The sequence below is a fragment of the Chamaea fasciata genome, unplaced genomic scaffold, assembly GCF_029207755.1.
Source record: "Chamaea fasciata isolate MVZ Bird 193981 ecotype frontalis unplaced genomic scaffold, bChaFas1.0.hap1 SCAF_11, whole genome shotgun sequence".
Classification (NCBI taxonomy): domain Eukaryota; kingdom Metazoa; phylum Chordata; class Aves; order Passeriformes; family Sylviidae; genus Chamaea; species Chamaea fasciata.
In genome coordinates, this window is record NW_027094096.1 from 8,939,304 (window position 1) to 8,959,701 (window position 20,398).

A 20,398-nucleotide genomic window follows, 5' to 3' on the forward strand; every position below is an offset into this window, starting at 1 on the left:
GCTTCCTGAAACACATAAACCTTAAAATTAAAATCTTAGTTCATGATGTCAGGAGCCAATTACATCATAGGTGGCACATAATTAAACTTATAAAGGGGTTTCATTATTTTGGTTTTCTGCTGGATACTGAACACCAGTGCATTATTTGTTTTAATATTGTGTCAATTGGAAAAACCCCAAGTGGAATCAGCAATTAAATATTAAAGGTGATGGCCTCAATGTACAACACTCCAAAGAATAATTGGTTTCCTGTGCAATGCAAGTGCCATTACAAAGTCTGAAAAATTTCAGATTCTAAAAATAAATAAATAAAATAATAATAATAAAAAATAACCTTGTGAGGTTATGAGGATGTTGAGCTGTACTAAGACCAGCCAGATTTACGTCCTGGAAGAGTACTGAGCTACAATCTGGGTATACAAAAGAACATGAAAACAATAATCTGTGCAGCAGTCAAACAGACTGGTCTGCATTCTGAGTATAGACCTTCATTTCCAGTCCCATATTCCAGCAGACAGGATGACACTGAGAGGAGCCCATCCCAGCTCCTGAGGTGATTTCTCCAGCATTTCCTCCCCACTGCTGCCAGGGCTCCTAAAGGTACTGGAGGGTGGAACTGAGACCTGAACAGGATTTGGACTGGAAGTTAAAACAATCTTCCCTCAAAACCTGCAATTCAAAAATCATTTCTTCTAGCAACAGCACACAAAGCATTTTTCAATGTTATTTCTCTCCTCCCTGCAAGGTTCACTGTTACTGTATTCATTTTTGTCATCAAGGTCCAAATATTTTATCATTTTCTCATTTAACCTAGGTGAAACTGGTACCTTCCATTTAAGGATCACTCAGACCAAAAATAAGCTAGGGAAGCCCTGTGCTACAGAGCCCATCTAACCTGCAACAAATATGAATAAAAATATTCTCTGGTTAAAGCAAAATGCCACCTGTGCCAGCAGTGCTGAGAAGTCTCCTTTTGAGCCAATCCACCCTTTTCACATTGTTTTTTCCCAGTCCTTCCACAATTGCAGCTTTAACCTTCAGCACAGGCAGCAGTGAAAAGCAGGAGGCTCTTGCAAAGGCACCATTGGGTCTGCACCCCCTGTCTGGAGTGCCACGAAGAGCCCCCAAATCCCAGCAGCTCCTCCAGGACTCCCCTTGGCTGCCCCATCCCGGAGCGCCCAGGGAGCTTGAAAAACATGGGATTTAACACTCAGCCACTTACACATTCCAGTCACTTTCTGCCTTATTTATGTGCATGCACAATATCCTGATAAACTATAAGGGAGGCTGTGGCTACTCCATCTGCATTCCCTTTTATGCTGGGAAGATAAATTGGGGCTGATTCAGAGGACAGATTTAAAGAACGCAGTCTGTTACCGAGACAAGCGCAATCTTCCCAGGGAGCCCTTGTAGCAGGTTGTCTCCAGATCATGCCTTGATTTGTTTGCTAAAATAAATGGGACAGCACACAAAACTCAATTCATATACTAGACACCTCTTCCAGCCCACTATACTTTCCTATTTTCCTTAGTCAAAACAGTCTTGTTCTATTATCTCTTGATAAAACCACTTAATGACAACGTGGAAAATTAAAAATAATAAAAAAGCTAATCAAAAATTTTAGTACTCTCCTTTTAGTCCTTGGTAATCTATGGAATTGGAAGACATTTATATCCAAAGCACATTACAGTTTAAGGGTTTTTCTGACTGTAATAATCCAGGGATCCTTGCAATAGATTTTAATACAGACAAAACCAAAGATTTTTTATGGAGCAGTAGAAGAATTTAATAAAAAAATCAGAATCAGTCAATCATCTTTTTAAGACTAGGTGATAGAATTCGATAGCAGGGATAAAAGTCCTAATAAACTCTGCAGGAACAGTTCAGAAGGCTGAGACAAAAGCTATAATTTCCTTTTAAATTAGGAGTAGGATTTTTCCATAAGGGACGGTTTGAAATACAAATGACCACAGGAATAAAATACAAATGCTTGAGCTTCTTACATCTCTTTCGACTGCGTTAAAAAAAAGTAAACACAAAACCACGGTCAACTTTTGTTATCACCAGTTTGCAAACCACAACTTTCAGAGACCCTGAATCCATTCTCCGAGTGCAGTCAAAGTTCTGGGGCTCTGCTCCTTGAATTTAGTAATGAAGGGAGATTACCTTAATTTAAGGAGACGCCATGAAATCCTTCAAGTGGATGCAGAGAGAGGCTACGCCTTTGCCCACTTTGTTTGGGAGGGGAAGCCCACTGGAGCCCTGCCACGATAATAAAGCGCTCCCTGCACACCAGTTCACATGTGGGGCTAAATCTGAAGTGACATTTCTCAATGAAAGAAGCAGTATTCACACGTGTGCTCAGCATTTTGATGTCCACCAGAACCTGGCAAACGTGATTACAGGGAGGCAGCAGGCATGCCACAGCTCTATTTAGCCCTCACGGTTCAGCACAATGCTATGCAACATATAAATAAAATATAACAGGCTGCCCTGGGATGGCATTCTGGGAGTGGGATTTCATGCATATGGATGGACTTGACATACATTTCGCAAGGACGGAATATCTGAACCAGAATGGGCTGCTTCACTCACCCTTTGGGGTCAGTTCAGCATCCTGCCCTCAAAAACTATGAGCCAATGCAGAAACTTTTGGGCTTCAGGGACTAGTGATGTTTATTTGTGCTACTCTGCATGGCATTTTAATTAGTAACTGTGTGGACTTAAAATCTGTGAATGGACACACAGGGGCAGTTGTGCAGCCTAGCTTTTGTGCTTCTACTCTCTCAAAAAAATCCTGTTTGAGGACATCAGCAGGGGGTTAATGGAAGCTTTGATAAAGTTCTCCGAAGCCTTTTATTGTTGTTGAACTACCGACTGGACTCTGCTGTCTCTCTGGCCTCTTTCCAACTTATTTAGTCAGCTGCAAAAACAACTAGAGAATTTAGAAGCCCATCTAAACATTCAGTAGCCACCAAGATTTTTGGGAAAATTCTCATTCCACATGAAAATAATTTTGTGCCAGTTGTTTAAGGGAAGTGCTCAGACCGATCGTCAAGCTCCATGAATGGGAAATGTCAGTGTGCTGCCAGGGTAAGTGAGCACAGTTAAATAGTCCAGGGCAAATAAAAGCTGCAGGACAGCATCTCCCATCTCTGTCAATTTGGTAACTATTCATCTGTACCAACATCACTGAGACCAGAATTCTGTGCCTCCTTGAAGTAGATTTATATGACTTAAATATGATCAATGCTACCCAATGCTGAAATTAAGCATCTCTTTCCTAGGAGGACATGTAACTAACCTCCATTTTCCATAGCAAACCACGAGATCCTTTAAAAAATGTGACCAAACTTTTATTTAAATGCTGCAATTACATCTTGGCTCTATCTGACATGCAGCTTGTCTAAGCTGTTCACTGAACCCTGAAGCTGGTTTATTTACTAAGGATCTTTAGAAAGCACTTTTTTTTTTTCCTTCCGACCAAGACTTGTATCCCCCACCTTGAATACAAATTCATGGAAATGGGTGGTGCAGACAGCTTTGCCAGAAAGCAGGCAGTTGTTATTTTAATTATTATTTCTTTGTGGAATGCTGCAGTTACCTTAAAATAATAATTTAATCCCTCTCAACAATAGTTTTCCCAGTTTTGTTTTTAAGATGGGAGCACGTATGCTTATAACTACATATTTATTACAGACCATCAGTTAAAGCCTCTGCAAGAACACGGAGTTGTTAAGAAGAAACTCCCACTTGCATCTGCCAGCTTGGAGAAGCTCCTTACTCAGACACTTAAACTCACACACGTAATTAAACGTGTAGCAGAAGAAACCCGAGGCAGTCAACACATGACATCTTCAAGTCCCTGAGAAATCTCATGCTCAGTGCTGAAATTTGCCCATACAAAAGTATTGCCCACTGGTCAGTTCCACACAATTCCCAAATTTCTAGTGCTAGGATCACTTTTCTTTCTGGATCTCCCAGATCCAGATTAATAATTTGCATTAATATTTGAAAGATCTGTGGTTTCCCAAAATACACCATTTGGTTTGCTTCAGAAGTCTTTGCAGTAAGTCCTTTCAATGTAAATCTTCAGATGTCCAAAGCCAAAACACAAGTCCCTTTGAAAAAAAAAAAAGCAGGGGAAGAAGAGGCAGGTGGCTGTCCTGCACACCCTGGCAGGTCACCTCACTGATAAGGGCAGGTGAAACCCAACAACAGCAGCTTGTCCCAACCCTTCTGCTTGAACAAGTGTGTGCAGGGGGGATCGCTGCTCATGTCTAGCAGAAAAACGTGAAGCCTTAGAAACCCCACTCATTTAGATTCAAAATGAGAAAGTTGCATATCATTACCCTGGAATTCTGCAAGATGTTGTAAGAAATCACTCAGAGCATCACGCTCATGGATCACCTCTTTTCCAGCTCCTTGCTTACTAGTTTTGATTTTCTTTCCTACTGAATTCAGGCTTGACACAGCTCCATTTGGGGAATAAGGAGACTGCTGCTCTATCAGCCTTAGCACAAACACCTTAAAGCAAAGTAAGAACATCCCTTTGCAACTCCCCTTTCCCATTACCCTGACAGTTTACAGGAAAAAGACTGCAGCCACTAGTATCACACACACTTCCCATGCTCTGGACAGCTGGCATGCATCCAGATGTTTGCCAAGAGATTATTTTAAATCAGGCTTGTTGGGAACTGGGTGGCCAGGGTGCTGTGGCTGTTTATACACACCCAGCTACGTGCATGAGTTTCCTCACGGGTTTGTGTGCCTGAAAAAGGACTTCTAGAACAGGCTATTTGTATCCTTTGGCTGCAGGGAACAAGTAACTGGAAAGGGTGGGACTGTGCTGGTAGCAAGTACTTAGAATAAAAATAAAAAAACTAAATTGACTCTTGGATGCCTGTGAAGGCTACAGCCAGATCAGCTGTGCCCAGCATCTGGAGTGTCACTAGCTCCCCTGCTTGGGCAGAGACTCGAATTCATTCACCCTCCTGCACCTCTCCCAGGCAGGGCCATCCAGCTGGATGTCACCTCAACACTCTCCAAAGGTCCAAAGACTGCTGAGGAACAGCCTGGCCCAGCACCTTAATCCTTCCTTCCAAAACCCCAGCAGCAGGGCCCCATCCCCACATCACCCTGGGGAACACGGCAGGGCTGAGCCCACCGCCGTGGAAGGGGAGCTGACACACACCAGCATCCCAACAGCCTCACCAGGCACCAGGGAAGGGGGATGCCAGCACAGAAAATGATTTATTTTTTCAGCTTACACTATTTCATAAGGTCTGTGAAACTGTGACACAAGAGCATGATGAATTCCGTCTTCACGTTCACAGAGCTCCTTTGCTGGCTGTTTGGAGATGAAGTCTTCCTTGGGGTTATACAGCCTTTCAAAAATTATGTTTCAACACAACAATAAACAGCTCTTCACCAGGACTGCATTAAAAAGAAAGAACATTTTTTTGCAAGAGCTGAGCATAAAACCAGCAGTCTGAATGATTACAGACCTTGCGATTTTTAAAAATCAAGATTAACTTCTTCCAGCACCTCCCTATCGATAAGAATCTTAATATGCACATAAATATCACCACACACAAAATCAAAAAATGTTATGTTCACTCTCAGCAAACAGAAATGATTTACTATTACTTATATTGAAACCAGGATTACACACAAAGAACATGAGGGAGCTTTGAGAGTCAGATGGATCGATCAACCTTCAGAGTAACTGTTAATTTTATTTTCCAGTAGTAGTTTAAGGGTGTTCATCCAGTCACCCAAAGAAAGCTCTGTGACTGAAATCTACTTAACACTGTCTTTTGATGTTTCACTACAGAGCAATTCTTTATAGGTAAGTTATAAATATCCAGGAAAATAGCACATTAAAAAGAAAATACTAAAATCCTTAGCTTTCCTGGCCTTGGCATGCATTGCTTTTGATCTGCCTGAGCAACTATTATTTTTTTGACACGAGGAGCGCACACTGACCAAGGGCAATGTATGTCCATGAATTTTTACTGACTGCAAATGTAGCTCAGCACAGGCTAAACCACACTGGCATAATATAAGACCTTATATGCATTTTCTGTGCTGTTCTGTACAACACGTGAGGAATGCTAATCAGCATTTGAAAGGAAACGTTGGCTTTCAAAGAAGACCCACCAAAATGCAAAATGGGAATATATATTCCCCTACCAAAACGTCCAGTAGAACTTATGAGTCATAACTCCCACTTCTTTCTCCCCTACCCTTGCCATACGTGACTTAAAATACCATCATCCTCAAAGGATTGGGATCTTTTACATTTGGTTTTTTGGTTTTTGTGTTGTTTTTTTTTTTCCTTTTAGTAGAGGAATTAAGAACATAAATAACAAACAAACCTAAAGGCTAAATAAAACTGAGTAACAGTTGACATTTTTCTTCCCTGCACTGGAAGTCAGTATTTTGGGCTCACCACAACTGCAGCCTGTCCCAGAAGAATACTCAATTCACATGGATCTCCTCGGGGGTGCTGAAATCCTGGTGGCACCGTGACGCATTTTAGTTCTTGTTCCCAGGAAAGGAACCCTGAAGCCCTGCAGGGCTCTGAGCACCAGTGTGGGACCGGGGGAGCACACAGGAGAGGGGCAAGGACTGCAGCACCACCAGCCAGCCCAGGGATGGGGCAGCCCTGAGACGGTGAACACACAGCTGCACAGGCCAGGAGTGGGGCATGGCACAGACAGAGGGGCTGGGCAGAGCGGTGACAACAGCAGGAGGAATAACCGGGACAGAGAGCCCCAGATACGCTCAAGAAAGATCTTTTCTTCATCCTGAGCACAGGCAGCTTGAAAACATCCAGGGTGATACAAGGGGAGAACAAGTAAGCTTATTTATTGATACTGTGTTTTCACGGTAATTGGCACATCCTGCATCCATCCAGCTCTGCCGAGCCATTTAAGGAAACACAGAGCCCAAGGTAACCTAACAATGTAACAAAGCACCAGGCAGTTTATTCAAAAGTATCAGCTGCTTTAACTCCAACAAGCCAAGGAGTGAGCAGGACACCCATCCCTCCTAAAATGCAAACAAAACAAAGGGAGCCAAGCAAGCAGGATAACAAGTTTGGATTTTCAATCTCATTTAAGCCGGTGTAGGCTCTGCCCCCCACACCACTCCCCTGCCCTACAAACGCCGTTAGCATCCATGCAAAAATCCTTGTCCCTGTGGCACTGCCCCCTCGGACAGGCACAGAGAGGGACTGAGCAGGGAGCCTGCCTCCCAGGCTGGAGACCCAGACAGCTCAGCTGTTTAATCCTTAATAAAAATATAAACTGTTCAGCGCCTCTTCAAAAAAAACCACACAAGCTCCCTGCATGCTGTGAACAAGATCTCTTTATTGAGAGCTTTACTTTTAATTTTGAACAGCTTCGCAGCATTATCCTTAGCACAAAAAAACCCACAACCAACAAGCCCAGAGATTTCTGAGCTACTCAGTCAACAGCCTGATAGAGCTCCTCATTGAAATTAGCTTCTCCTAGCAGCACCACATGAGAATTGCTGGACTGCACCTCTTCCACAAATCATTTCACAATTTTTTAAAGCCCAAAAGCCACCACTGCTGGTGGTGAGACCCCCAATATCAACAGTTACAGTAATCACTGTGCTAAGGACACTGGCTCCAAGTTTCAGCAGCTCAGTGTTCCATCCTTGCTTTTTCTAATTTTTTTTTTAATCTCATAGGGGAAAAGAGTAATAATTCCCAACTCAAAAAAAAAAAAAATTATACTAAACATGTAAACATGCAGAACAATGAGCTGAATTAATTCAAACTTCTTAAAATGTTACAACACTGAAATATTTCATTAGGAGACAGAAATTTTTACATGCTTCAAAGCCTGAAATTTAACTTTTTTTTTTTTTTTTTTTTTTTTTTTTTTTTTTTTTTTTTGGGAAAAAAGCAAACTATAAAAACCAATACCTTTTCCAAAAAGCAGAAAAAATACTTTTTCAAACGATTTTTGATCCTACTTTGAATGGCAAATCTTATTTTCATTTAAACACTTTTCTGTAGCATTGGAAACTGAAAAGAGTTTCTAAATGAAGAGTGGAAAGTAAACTGCCTCCTTTCATTATCTCAGGAATAGAACAACAAAAGCAAACAAAAACCCACCTGTCCTTTTCAACTGCACCTTTTATGTCATTGCAATGCATTCCATCAGTTTTGTGCTGAATATACCACAGGTGATTTCTCACTGCTCTCTGCCTGTCTCCAAACACACACTTTCCACAGGGGCTGGCACCAAGCAAACACACAGACACCCGGACTCCTGATTCCCACATCAAAAAATGCTGCGAAAATTTCTGCCCATTTCCTTCAGATTATACAATTGCATATTTGGAAGGTCAGGTTGGCAAGAGGAAGAATTCCCTGGTCCTTTGCATATTTACCATTTCTACTGAATTTAACTCAGAGATGCACCTCTTGCAAAGAGCTTTAGCAAATTCTCCAGAAGACAACCCAAAAGCACTGCTCATATGTAAAGAACTAAAAAACTTCCCATATTGACAACACTTTTTTTTTTCAAGTGATGGGAAGCACAAGCATAGAGAGCACAACCAATGAAGTAATTTACAAATTGTCAGTGTTGGTGGCTTCATTTTTATTAGTAAAACAGGGAAGAAGTGCTATTAAGGGAGGAGCTTGGCTCTAATCTGAATTTAGAATTGCCTTAAAGAAACCAAGGCCGCTTTACATTAGTGTAAGAAAGGTGCAAGATCAAAACCAAGCCTGTGGCAGTGCTCCATCATGACATGATTTCTTTATAATGAAATATAGTGAAAGAAAATTAGTGGCACAAGGATTTTAATGCACCCCAGACACACATTTACAATGATTAAACAGATCAGTACTTGTAAAACCCAAGGGTCTAACTTTACAAACCTTTACTCAAGCAAGCAGTTTCACCAAAATCAATGGGATTATTTGCATATGTAAGGCTATTTATCTCAGCCGGGATCTGTAGGTTTAGGCCACACATTTCTATTTAGATCTTCTATGCAGCAGAAACCACAAAGTTTTATGAAGAATGGGAGAACACTGCACCTTGGAGTTAATTTTCATTTATACCAGTATAATTTTCTCTGTCCCTCTGACGCATTTGATAAACTGGGCATGTTTCAAAATTGGAAATGTTGGCAAAAATACAAATTTCCTGATGGGAAGAATACTGCTCATGGATAATAAACAAAATCAATTCTTATTTGCATATTCAATCAGATTTTGGTTTGCATATAAAAGCTAAGATGGTAGAATTTCACACGGTAGATGGATCCTGCTCGCTTATTCATGCATATATGCATCCACTAATCCTTACACATGCCAAAATCAGTCAGAAATACTCTCTTTGCTAAGCATTCATAGCACAAAAACACTGTCCCTGCTGCTGTTCTCAACCTTCTCTTTTCGTGTAGTGTATGACAGCAGTCTCCCAAGGCTTTCTCCCAAGACTCCCTAATAGCCCCTGCTCTCTATTAGTCTTTTTTCACCAGGCAAAGTGGTAGTTTGAATTTTTGAATCATAATTTAAAAGGGATGCTGTCAACTCTGTATGAAGAACAAAAAACACAGGACCAGATTTTCAAAGGCGCTTCGGCGTGGACTTGACGATTTCGCTTGTAACTGTCACTGCAAAACTGAATGCATCTCTCACTGGTAATACTGACATGTCCTGGACTACAGCTAAAATTTGCAGATTTAGACTACGTCTACCTATTTTTCTCACACACCTACCAGGAAACAGAATTCAAAATATTTGTATGGTCTGGTACCATCAAAATATGCAATGTTAATACTGTCTCATACACCGTAAGCCTGGTAATAAATGATACCCTGTAAGCTACGCTCCGAGGTGCTGAATGCCTGCAACATCTGTGGGACCTGAAGGCAATCAGCACTCTGAGCCATCAGATAACAGGTTTGACGGTCTTGTAGCCAGTCTGACAGTCTGGATATCTCATTTGCATTTAGAAGAGTGTCATATTCAAATGTATATAATTTTGTGCATTAAATTAAAAACTCAACTGGAACCCCATGCGTTAAACCCTAGCTGGCTGCAAACTAAGAAATGTTTTCATGTAATTAAAGAAAAAGATCCAACAAATTAGCATCAAAATGAAATGGCAATCTGCTGCTGCAGCTTTTGCCCTTACTAGGTCAAGCATGGGGTACCAAAAGAGCAGTGCTGCCCAGGGTATCTGAAATAATCTCGTATAGACAGAAATAGTATTTCGTTCTCCCAGATGAATGAAATGCAAAAATCAGTCAGCATAAAGTTGAAAGCTCATATAGGGTTTCTACAGCAATGCCAGCTCTGATCAATCGGAACATTATCAGCAGCAGGTTAAGGAGGTATTTATTTAACAAGGGGATGGAATCTAATTGACTTTCCAGGAGAGGAGAGCGAGCAGGCAGGCGAGCGGGCGCCCACTCGTTCCGCTCGTTGAATCTTACACAGCCCTTTTTCAAGGGGATAGGAGCACAACCCTATGCTACTCGAGCACGTTTTTCGCCCTCTGCAGACAACAAGGACATCCTTGTGTCACTGTACAGGGTGTCCCTGCAAGGAGCAGAGCTGCTGGTGGGCCAGGGGAGAAACAGGGCAGCCGTGCTGTTGTGCTTCTGCAGAATGCCTCCCAGCGTCCTGCCTGCATGCTGCAGCACAGCCTGCTCCCAGACACAGCACCCAAACCCTCCCCTCTCTCCCTGCCTCTGAAGCATTTAAACTATTCATATAAATCACCAGAAAATAAGGGTTTGACCCAGTTACACATCTTAGGGCTCCTCGCATTCATTTGCTAATGCTAAAAGTAATGGAAATCACAGGCTCTCCTAAAAAACAGGCAGCAGAGAGAGGAATTGCTGTTTCTGTTCCTACCTGCTTGGTTGGTTGTCACAGTGACTGACACAGCCTGGTCCTGGCTGGGGTTTTGCTTGGACACTCCATTCACGGCCCAGACCTCAAAGGTGTAGTTGGTGTGCGCCAGGAGGTCGGTGATGGAGACCTTGGTGGTTTTCAGGCCGTTCTGCTGGGGGCTGAAGTGCACCCCACTGCCACAGGAGCGGCAGCGGCTGAGCTCGCCCGCTCCGCACCGCTTGCACACCACGTTGTAGGAGATGTCCTCCCGGCCACCTTTGTTCTGCGGGGGGCTCCACTCCAGGTTCACTGAGGTCTCATTGACATTGGAAATCAGGTGCTGGGGAGCAGATGGAGGGCCTAAAAAGACAAAGTCCATGAGGTTTTAGTTAAAGGAAAAAAAAAACCAACCCAAACCAACAAAAAACCCTTATATAGTAACATCGGAATTCAAGGTTCCAGACTCTGTGCAACTCCCATTTAAGTCAAGGACAGCAGGGACCAAGCAGAACTTTACTTCTCTATGTTCATAACGAAAGCAAAAAAATTAACTGGTAAGTCAAACTCTGATCCCTTCATCTAATGAACTAACAGTATTTTCCAGCTCTAAACGAGTCTGAAAGCTCAGTATTGCAATTAAACAGGAGTGGGACTTTTTCCCTTTCGCTGTTTATACTTGTTATGAAAAATGTTAAATTTACGTATCTTACACTCATTTTTTCCATGATCTTCTAAGCAAAGCATCAAATGCACAAACTTCTGCTTCACTTGAGATTTTCAAGGTCCCCCATTACCTACAGGCAGACTCTCATTATTATAGAAATATCTCATGGTATCTTTTTCTGAAAAATGTAAGTGCAGTATTTTCCAGACAAGCTGATGTCAAATGACATTCAGCGAACACTGAAGTCCATCAAGCAGGGACCTGAACATGACACTTCAGCATGCAGGATGGAGATTTGAGTGGAAAGCCAGACACAGAACTAAGGCTTTGAAGGGTGGAAAATAAAGTTTACAACAGGGGAGTGCTGGAGAAAGTGAAAGAACTGGAGAGGAAAATATGGCGGGCATCTGAAGGAAGAGCTGATAAATGAAACCTGGTCAGAAACAAGAGACCAGAGGGAAAGCTTGGCAATAAGGCTGGATTTAAGACACAAGGTCAGCTTTTCCACCACAGGGACGGGAGACTTCAAGACTCATAAACACATTGCCAAGGAGCTCCCAGCTGGTTCCAACACAGGGACTACGGGATTAGAGCACGGAACCACAGGTAGGCTGGGCAGGACCTCCCTGGGCAGGAGAGGGCAGAGCCCAGAGGCAGCAGCCCCTCCTGCCCCTCCAGCACCTCTCCAGAGGTGCCTTGGCCAGCACTGCCCTGCCTCGCACCGACCAACGCATGGGCACAAATCCTATTGATGTGCTGCAATCCCCCCAGGCCCCAAACCCACAGGCAAATTGAAAATGCAGAAGAGCTAATCCTGCCACTCTTAATCTAATTTCAATATAGTTGAGACACACTTTCTGTACCCTTAAATTTAAGACAGATGATTCAGAGTGAACCCATGAAAGAGATGAGTGGGTATTTTATCCATCCCAAAAAGCTTCCCTGACCATCGCCAGGCAGCCTGCACTGGGGCAGAGCACACAGGTACTCTGACACACACAGTGCTTTGGGACAGGGCTGCAGGTAAGCACTGCATCAAACAGAAATGAAACAGAATGAGAATGAAGATTAAAACTGTATCCATGCAAACAGGAACACAGTAAAAACAGCTGTGCTTAGTAACTACTGACAGTCAGAGCTTTACTTACAAATATTATTAGCAGAAAAATAGTGAAAATAATTTTGTAGAAGGTCACAAATTCAAAACACAAGAAAGCTCATGAAAGCTACTTAGATTTCAGCAAAATACATTTGATGGTTGCAACTCAAAAGAAGTTCAACTAGATCTCCTTGCAGAAAAGGATGGAAAGGAGAAAGTTCTGGCAAATTTATCAAACGTTATGAAACTATGAACCTGGCAAAAAAGAATCAGCCAGCACCAACAGTTCCAGAAAGTGTATAAATTAGTAAGTCATAATTTCTCATAAGCCAAATGTACAAAAACAGTCATTGTGGTAAGACAGGAACCAAATACATTGAAAACGTGAAATTCTACTGAAATTACAAATTGACTCATCAAGCGTAGCAGCAAAAAGGTTAAGCTGTTAAGGGATGACTATGGGGAAGATTAATTGTAGCTCCCTCCTCAATTCATCAGGTTCATCTCAAAGGAGGCCTGAGGCCTGAACAGGCTGCGTAGGACAAGGTTTTGAGGGCTGCATCACCTCCTCAGCTCTGTGCTTGAAGCCACCAGGATGTAATGTGCTCAACAGGAGACAGAACTTTTATTCTGAGAGAGGTAGATGGGTTAAGAAAAGTGTCTTAAATGACACAGAGTCAAATGGGTCTTCAGTACCTAAACAAAAGGTCTCTGTTGCAGGAGTAGCTAAGCAAGGATTGTCTGTGTTTACTTCAAAAATACAAAATTAATATATTTATTTTGAAAGGAGGGAAATCCTCCCTTCTTGCCAAACCTTTGAAACACTCCCTGAGTTAATCAGGGTTGACAGGTAGAATTACTGCAAGAAGAGAGAGCTGAGTCCAGCCCCTGAGCCAGGGAGCCCTCCTGCCTGCTGCACCACCAGGCTGCCATTCATGGCTTTTATTTATGCACTGGTAGCATTTCGGACTCCTAAGGACAAAACCCTTTTACTCAAAGATCAGTTACTGAACACAGCAAGAGACGTTTCTTGATCCAAAAACCAGACGAGAAAGGAAAAGGAAAGAAACCGGTTTTAATCTCTCTTCACCATGGAAATGGAGGCAGAGAGAGATGTGGTGAGACAAGGGCACACAAGACAAGCCTTGCACACCTGGGTAAGCAGTCAAAACTGTCCCAAGTCCCAGCCCAATGCCTCTGTCCCATAACCAGCTCTCCTTCCCCCAAAAGTTGGCTTTGTCAGCTCCCCTGGGTACAAGAAAGTGGCCTCTGCTTAGCCTGCAAATACAGGAGTTTTCTTTTCAAAAACAAACTCTGAGTGCAGTGAGGTGGAAGACACTCCTGAAATTGTGAACTCGAGCAGCAGCACAGGAACTGCTGAGCAGGAACTGAACCAAACTCTCTCCACCCTGGACTTCCCCAAACTGCCTCACACCTGGGCTGTCTTCAGGGCAGGCAGGTGCACCAGGTGACAACACCTGTCCCTCTGCACCGTCAAGGGAACAGGAAAACCAGCAAAAGCCTCTGGGGGAAACAGCAGCCTCAGCAGGCTGCAAGCCCAGGTGCACATTGCACAGTGAAGGTCTTCCCTGGACAGAGCAGCTGCCAGAGACACTGGGAGCTGAGGCTGTGTGTCCTCCCAGAGACTGGTCAGGACCTGGCAGCAGCAAGAAACAGAAGAGAAACTGCTCCTGTGGGAAACATCAGGAGCCTAAAGGCAAGCAAAAGGCATTTTCTTGCAGAGCGTTTTCACTCACTGCAGTCACACACAGGAGAGCATCGACTCAGAGCGCCGCCAGGAGAGCTGAGATGAGGTGGTGCCAGTGCAAACACCTCCTTCCCCGAGCAGCACCAGCTCTGCCAGGGCAAAGAATATCCCCACTTCAGGGGGGTATTCCTGAAGCAAAGACCTCCATGGGAGGAGGGGGTCATACTGCCACAGCTGCGGTCTGAAAGATGTGCCTCTTAGCTCAGACACAGCAGGCAGTTTGGGGTTAAACTCAGATTTAGTCGGATGTCCATTAAGATATTTTCCAAGGCTCTAGGTCCAGTTTCACATGGGAAAATGTGCCAGAATGAATCAGGCTCCTCAGAAGCAAAAAGTCAGTAATTAGTATGTGGGACAGGGCATTGCAGTGTCTAAACAGAGATGCGATGAAGCGGAAAACCAGGGAAGCAGATGCTTGCAGGTCACAGAGATGAGTGCACCACCTCCAGCATGAAAAGGAAGATGCGGGGGAGTCTCCAAATGGTGGGCTGACATTACAGTGAGGGGAAAAGCAATTTCTTTTCTTCCTGGAGCACAGTCATCAATGGAGCTGTTGGCACAGGGAGTGGGGAATAGCTTCAGATTGATGGGCCTGGTTTCAGATGTTGAAACACAGGGCGTATCTGCTCCTTCAATGGTGATCAGGATTTGCTTTGTTTCTGACAACAGAGCCGCTGCGATAGATGAGACAAACCCTTTCTGGGCCGTGGCAGGCTGCAAAGGCCAGGATAGTACCTGCATGAACCCAGCTAGCAGGATCCCACAGAACAGCATGCTGACAGCCAGACCATCACCCTCACACGAACCTGCATCCCCTGGCAGAGAAATCTAGCTACAGGGCAGATGAGAGAGGAGACAGGGACCTGTGCCGCTGAATCACCAGCACCATCTGTAATTTTGTCACAAGTCCCATGATCTACAGCATTTTTCATAAATCTCCTGCCAATGGAAGCATGCTATTGCATGGGCTATTTGGCGCTGTGGACGAATGGAGCTAATACTGCCACTCTTCCTGGAACAGTTTGAAAATGTGACAGTTCCTACAGGAAATGAAATTTAAATCTAAACGTTTTAATTCTGAAAACCAATTAATTCTAAAATTCATTTTATGATGTTAGGAAGGCAGGTGCTGTTGTTTTCCCTGCACAGGACAACAGAATCTGAGGGAAGGATCTGCAGTGCCACTCAGTCTTCTCATGTCAGTGACTGCAAAGGGGAAACAGTTTGATCATGGGGCCTGAAAGCCGGATCCCGCTCCAGCCCCTTTAACCAGCACCCTGAACGGACAGGGGGGACGCTGTGGGAACACAGGGAACGGAAGTTTTCAATTTTATTCCTTCCTGGGGCTCCATAAATCTCGCTTCACAATAAACCCATCAAAATCAAGTGAGCCATGAAGCAAATGGGAAGGCCCTGGGTGGAGCAGTTCATTGTGTGTGTCAGGGCTGAGGGAAACACTGAAGAGTCTGTTTAGCAACAAATAATCTTCATCAAGCTAATCTTACTATCTTCCTCAACCCTCCTATTAGATTCCTTAAATGTATTGGGCAATGCAGATTGTTTGGCTTTCTCTTGCTGCAATAGGCTATAGCCATCACAGCTATTTGTCTTTCATCCACAGATAGATCTGACTGTCTTAAGGACAATGTTGTACTTTATATCAAACAAACATTCATGGAAACAAGGTTTTAAGGCGTTAATAGCATAAGAACTACTTTTATTTAAAGGACTGATGTATTTCAGCACTCTTTTTACAACTTCTGGCAGAATTTTAACTTTTCATCCATCAACATTCCTCTCCCTCCCTTCCTACACTCAAGTCTCTCTCCAGTCAGAAGCCTCCCACACGCACCTGCACAACTGACAAGGACCTGGTGAAAGCCATGACAAGGGCACACACCAACACCTGACTGTCTCCTTCCTTCCAGACCACAGGAGATCCCTGTGTGCCAGCTCTCTGTGGATTACAGGTCTCTGTGGGCACACTTAAGAAGCCTTGATGATGCACACCAGGGCTCAAGCCTGGTGGTGACTCACAGACAGCTTCCCCTGCAAAGACCCGGTAATGAACTTGCTCTCCAGGACTGAAGGGCGCAGATGGCAAGGGACACAGCTGGGAAGTGAACCAGGCTGCAGAATAACACTGGGCAGAGTAACACCTCAGTATACTGATCATTTGCAAGGAGTACAGAATTCTCCATTTTAATCAGCTGCCCTAAAGACTAAGGGGCATCAGAGACAGTTGAGTCAAACCCCAACAGGTTGTCTGACTGTTGTTTGGATGCCATCCAACTGAGAACTGTTATCCCAAAGCCCCTTTTTTTCCTGTCTCGGAAGGATAGCAGCACAAATATAGGAGGCTCAGCCTCAGGAATCTGGCGAAGTCATTCTGCCAAGGAGAAAGAAAGTCTGTCCCAATGCAATGAATGATTTCAAAGAAAGATAGCACAAAGGGGATTAGCTACAACTGAGTGAATATTCCTGCTGCCCTGAGGGATCAGCACGCCCAGCCCTTCGTGCACACCACAGGGAAAGCACAGATCCCAGGACTGCAGTGTACCCAAGAACAGGGTCTAACTAGGGCAGGCCAGGACTGCAAGTGCAGCACCACCACAAAGGCACAAGCAGGGAGGAGAGAGCCCTCCCCTGACAAATGCCATACACCACAAACCCATACAATGCCACCGCAGAGGACAGGCTGTGGCTGGGCCCCTGAAGCTGCAGGGTCTCCAAGGAGACAGGCAAGTGGGCAAGGTTGGTTGGGTGTGCAGGGAGACTCCAATCAAGTCAGCCCTCCCTTCCTCCCTACAGCTGCAAACCTGACAGATCCATGCTGCCAAAAAATATCCCCAAAAACTAACCCAGGCATTTGAAGGTAGACCTGTAAGTGCACTGTGCTGGGGAACTGTATTTAAATGGTTATGACAGAGGTTTTAACGTCCCTGGTTTTACGTCTTCCTTTTTTATTACTGATCTGCCCAGCAAGGTGTTTCTCTAAAAGTCTCTGTGGGTGTATGCGGTAAATTCAATTACAGTTTTCTACAAGAAGACCAGACAGACTTGTTTGACATCAAGAATACTGTCTTCACTAAACCAGTTAATTTAGTTCAGCAACAGTGTATGGTTAGGAGGCGTGGATTAAAGCACAGAGAACGGAGATGAGAAAGAAATGATTCCCAGCAAAACAGCTCCCGAGTGACCTTTGCTGTCTCATAAAATGAGAAGAAATAAGAAAGACCTTGCAGCTTGGTTCTCTGCTGCCCCAGGTTGACAGGACTCCAAAATCCCACTTCCAGACATCTAGCAGCTCCAAATTTTGGGCAAACAACTTTTGTTCACCAAAGGTAGACACGAGTAAAAAAAAAAAATCCTCTTTCCTTTTATCAGAGGTTCCATTGCACAGGACTGAAGATAAAGTTGAGGGCTTTGGTTTGGCCAATTTTATCAGATACAAGTAGCCTTTATATACTATTTTCTTATGTTGAAAAAAACCCAAAAACCCTCACAAAACAAACCAAAAAGTACTTCAGCACAGGGTTCTGACACTTAATTCCTTTAAAGTGAATTTAGCACATCCAAGAAACCCACTCTGGTGCCACCCAAAATACAGCTCTCTTAGCCACAAAGAGCTGCCTGTCTGCACGTTTCTGTCACAGCCTGGCACAGAGGGCTCCTTCAGGAGCTCCCGTTTTTCTGCCAGCTACGTCTTCTAGCCATCAACAGTGGTAGTGAATTATTCTGGCAGCAACATTACCCATTAAGGACCGAACTGATATTATCAGTATTAGGACTGTAACCACATCTGTTTACTACTAGCCAATGTTATAGTTAAGATTTATTACCTTGAAAGATCTGGCTGTGGGAGGAGATCTATTAAAAACGCAAACTGAAACCCACACTCCCCATGGAAGTGCTAATGGAGATATTTCAAATATATACCCTCAAGAAGGCAAGCCTTTGTTAGGAGCATTCTGACAGTCACCAGATCAGTGCATTTAAAATGTACCTCCTTTAAAAGAAAGATGCTTTCTAAAGATATGTATGTGACTAAGTAAGTAGCAGAATGAAAGTTTTGAGCCCTGGAAGGAGAAAATGATTAAAAAAATAATTTACTCCATCTGCATGGGCACGTGTGTAAAAGCCCATTTCTCCAGCAGGTAACGGATGTCTCTGCAGCCAGGGCAGTGGATAATTATTTTCAAGTGGGTTGTCACACTGCATTCAGCCTGCATTCGCCTGACAGTGTGAAATCGGAAGGAAGCTTCATTGGCAATTCCCACCAGACATCAGAAAACCTCAAGCATGTAGAAAAGACTTTAATCTTCTTAAACCATTCCCGCATTCTCCTTGAAGAAAATATCACTTCTTTCCCGAGGCAGAAAAAGCAGACCTTAGCTTGATCAGGATTCAAAATTATTTTTAACAAACAAAAAAGATTAAAATACTGTACTAAAAATAATACAATAACCTACAATAACAGTTTGAAGCTTTCTGACTTCACCCTAGAACTGTGCAAGCCCTACAAAAACACTGTTAAATGCAGCTGTGAGCCAGCTCTGGGTGTTTGCTAATCAAAGTCAATCAGGCAGACCAGCAGGCCTCAATGGGCTTTGGACCAGGACTGACAAAAGGATCCTCTTCATGAGCCTGCTCCAGAGACGTTGACCCTCTTCATCCGCCGTGATTTCAAAGGGAACTCAGCGTATTCAGAAATCTTGAGCTAATTTGCTACATAATAAACAAGATTCATACAACAGGGAAGGTTGCTATGACTCAGTGTCGTTTAAAGGCAGCCTAGGATGAACTGGCCTGTTTTGAATCGGCAGCTTGGCCTTGGCTGCACTACAGAGGAGCAGCAAAGTCTTTGATAAGTTAAAGGAGCAGCAGGCACCTGGGAGTAAGCATCCAACTGTCTAATAGCAAGAAAACCTGACTAGAAATGCACTATCAGAACCAGGGAAAAGTTTAGCACATCTGCTATACAGGATCTGAGGGCCAGCTTTTGTGTGCAACACAGCAAGAATAGAGGAGACCAAATAAAGAGGTGTACAAAAAAAAAAAAAAAATCCATACAATGAATGCTTCCAAAGATCTTTGGAGCATATCTGCAGAGAGCAGTGAAATGCCAATGGAAGTAGATCAGGTGCCTTTGAAGGGGCTGGCCCAGGCACAGAGAGGCAGCGCTAGGGCTCTGCTAAGGCTGGTGGTCGTGTTGCCAGCCTCGCACACGGGGTCACACTGCTGCTCTCTCAGCAAGGCCTCACCACAACTGTACTGTATGGATGGACTTCAACAACTCTAATCAATGCTCTTTAATTTGATCACGATCCTAGAATCATCTCCCTGGGAGCAGGGCTGAGCGTGAAATAGAGAGTTTACTATTTTCAGAGAGAATGCAAAGAAAATAATTATTTAATAATCAATGTCTTTAAACTCCTTAAGTTCACTGACTAAAATGTCTGGCAAAGCGGTGCCAGGCACAGTGTTCAAGAGGAGGCACTTTGGCCTCCTCTTTCCATCTCATAAGGCTTCACTGAACCTGTACAGCAGTGGAGCTGTCAGTGATGTTTCAGCATGGGAGCTGTGATGCCCTTCAGATATGCCTTGGCTGTTGATCTCTGACCATCTGAAAGGAAAGTTCTAACGCAGTGTAAATACCGGGGTCCTGTACGTTTAAGCTTGCAAATAAAGCCCACACTTTCCCGTGACAGTTGTGTATGTTGCTGCCGCTAATTGCTTCTTTCAGCCAGTTGTGGACAGGTCCCCTGTTCTTGTGGGCTAATCTAACAAACAAAGGCAGCTCGGACAACCCTCACTTCTTGTCTGCCTGGCTATTCCTGACCATTTATCATTACAGATTATGTGTTTTACAACTGGTAAGACCGAAGCCAACAGGCTGCAAGATGCAGCAGCCACTTAAAATACCAGTCATCTGCTCCATTTCCACCCTCTCTCCTCTCTGTGCATAGTTAG

General features: G+C 43.7%; 1 protein-coding gene across 1 annotated transcript in view; it reads right to left on the reverse strand.

The window, feature by feature from the left end:
- Nucleotides 1-20,398, reverse strand: part of EPHA4 (EPH receptor A4) — a 104,390-nt gene that overhangs the window by 36,447 nt on the left and 47,545 nt on the right. The window contains exon 5 of the mRNA XM_066193146.1: nucleotides 10,916-11,254. Coding sequence (XP_066049243.1) covers nucleotides 10,916-11,254 — 339 coding nt within the window. The remainder of the gene's footprint in view (nucleotides 1-10,915; nucleotides 11,255-20,398) is intronic.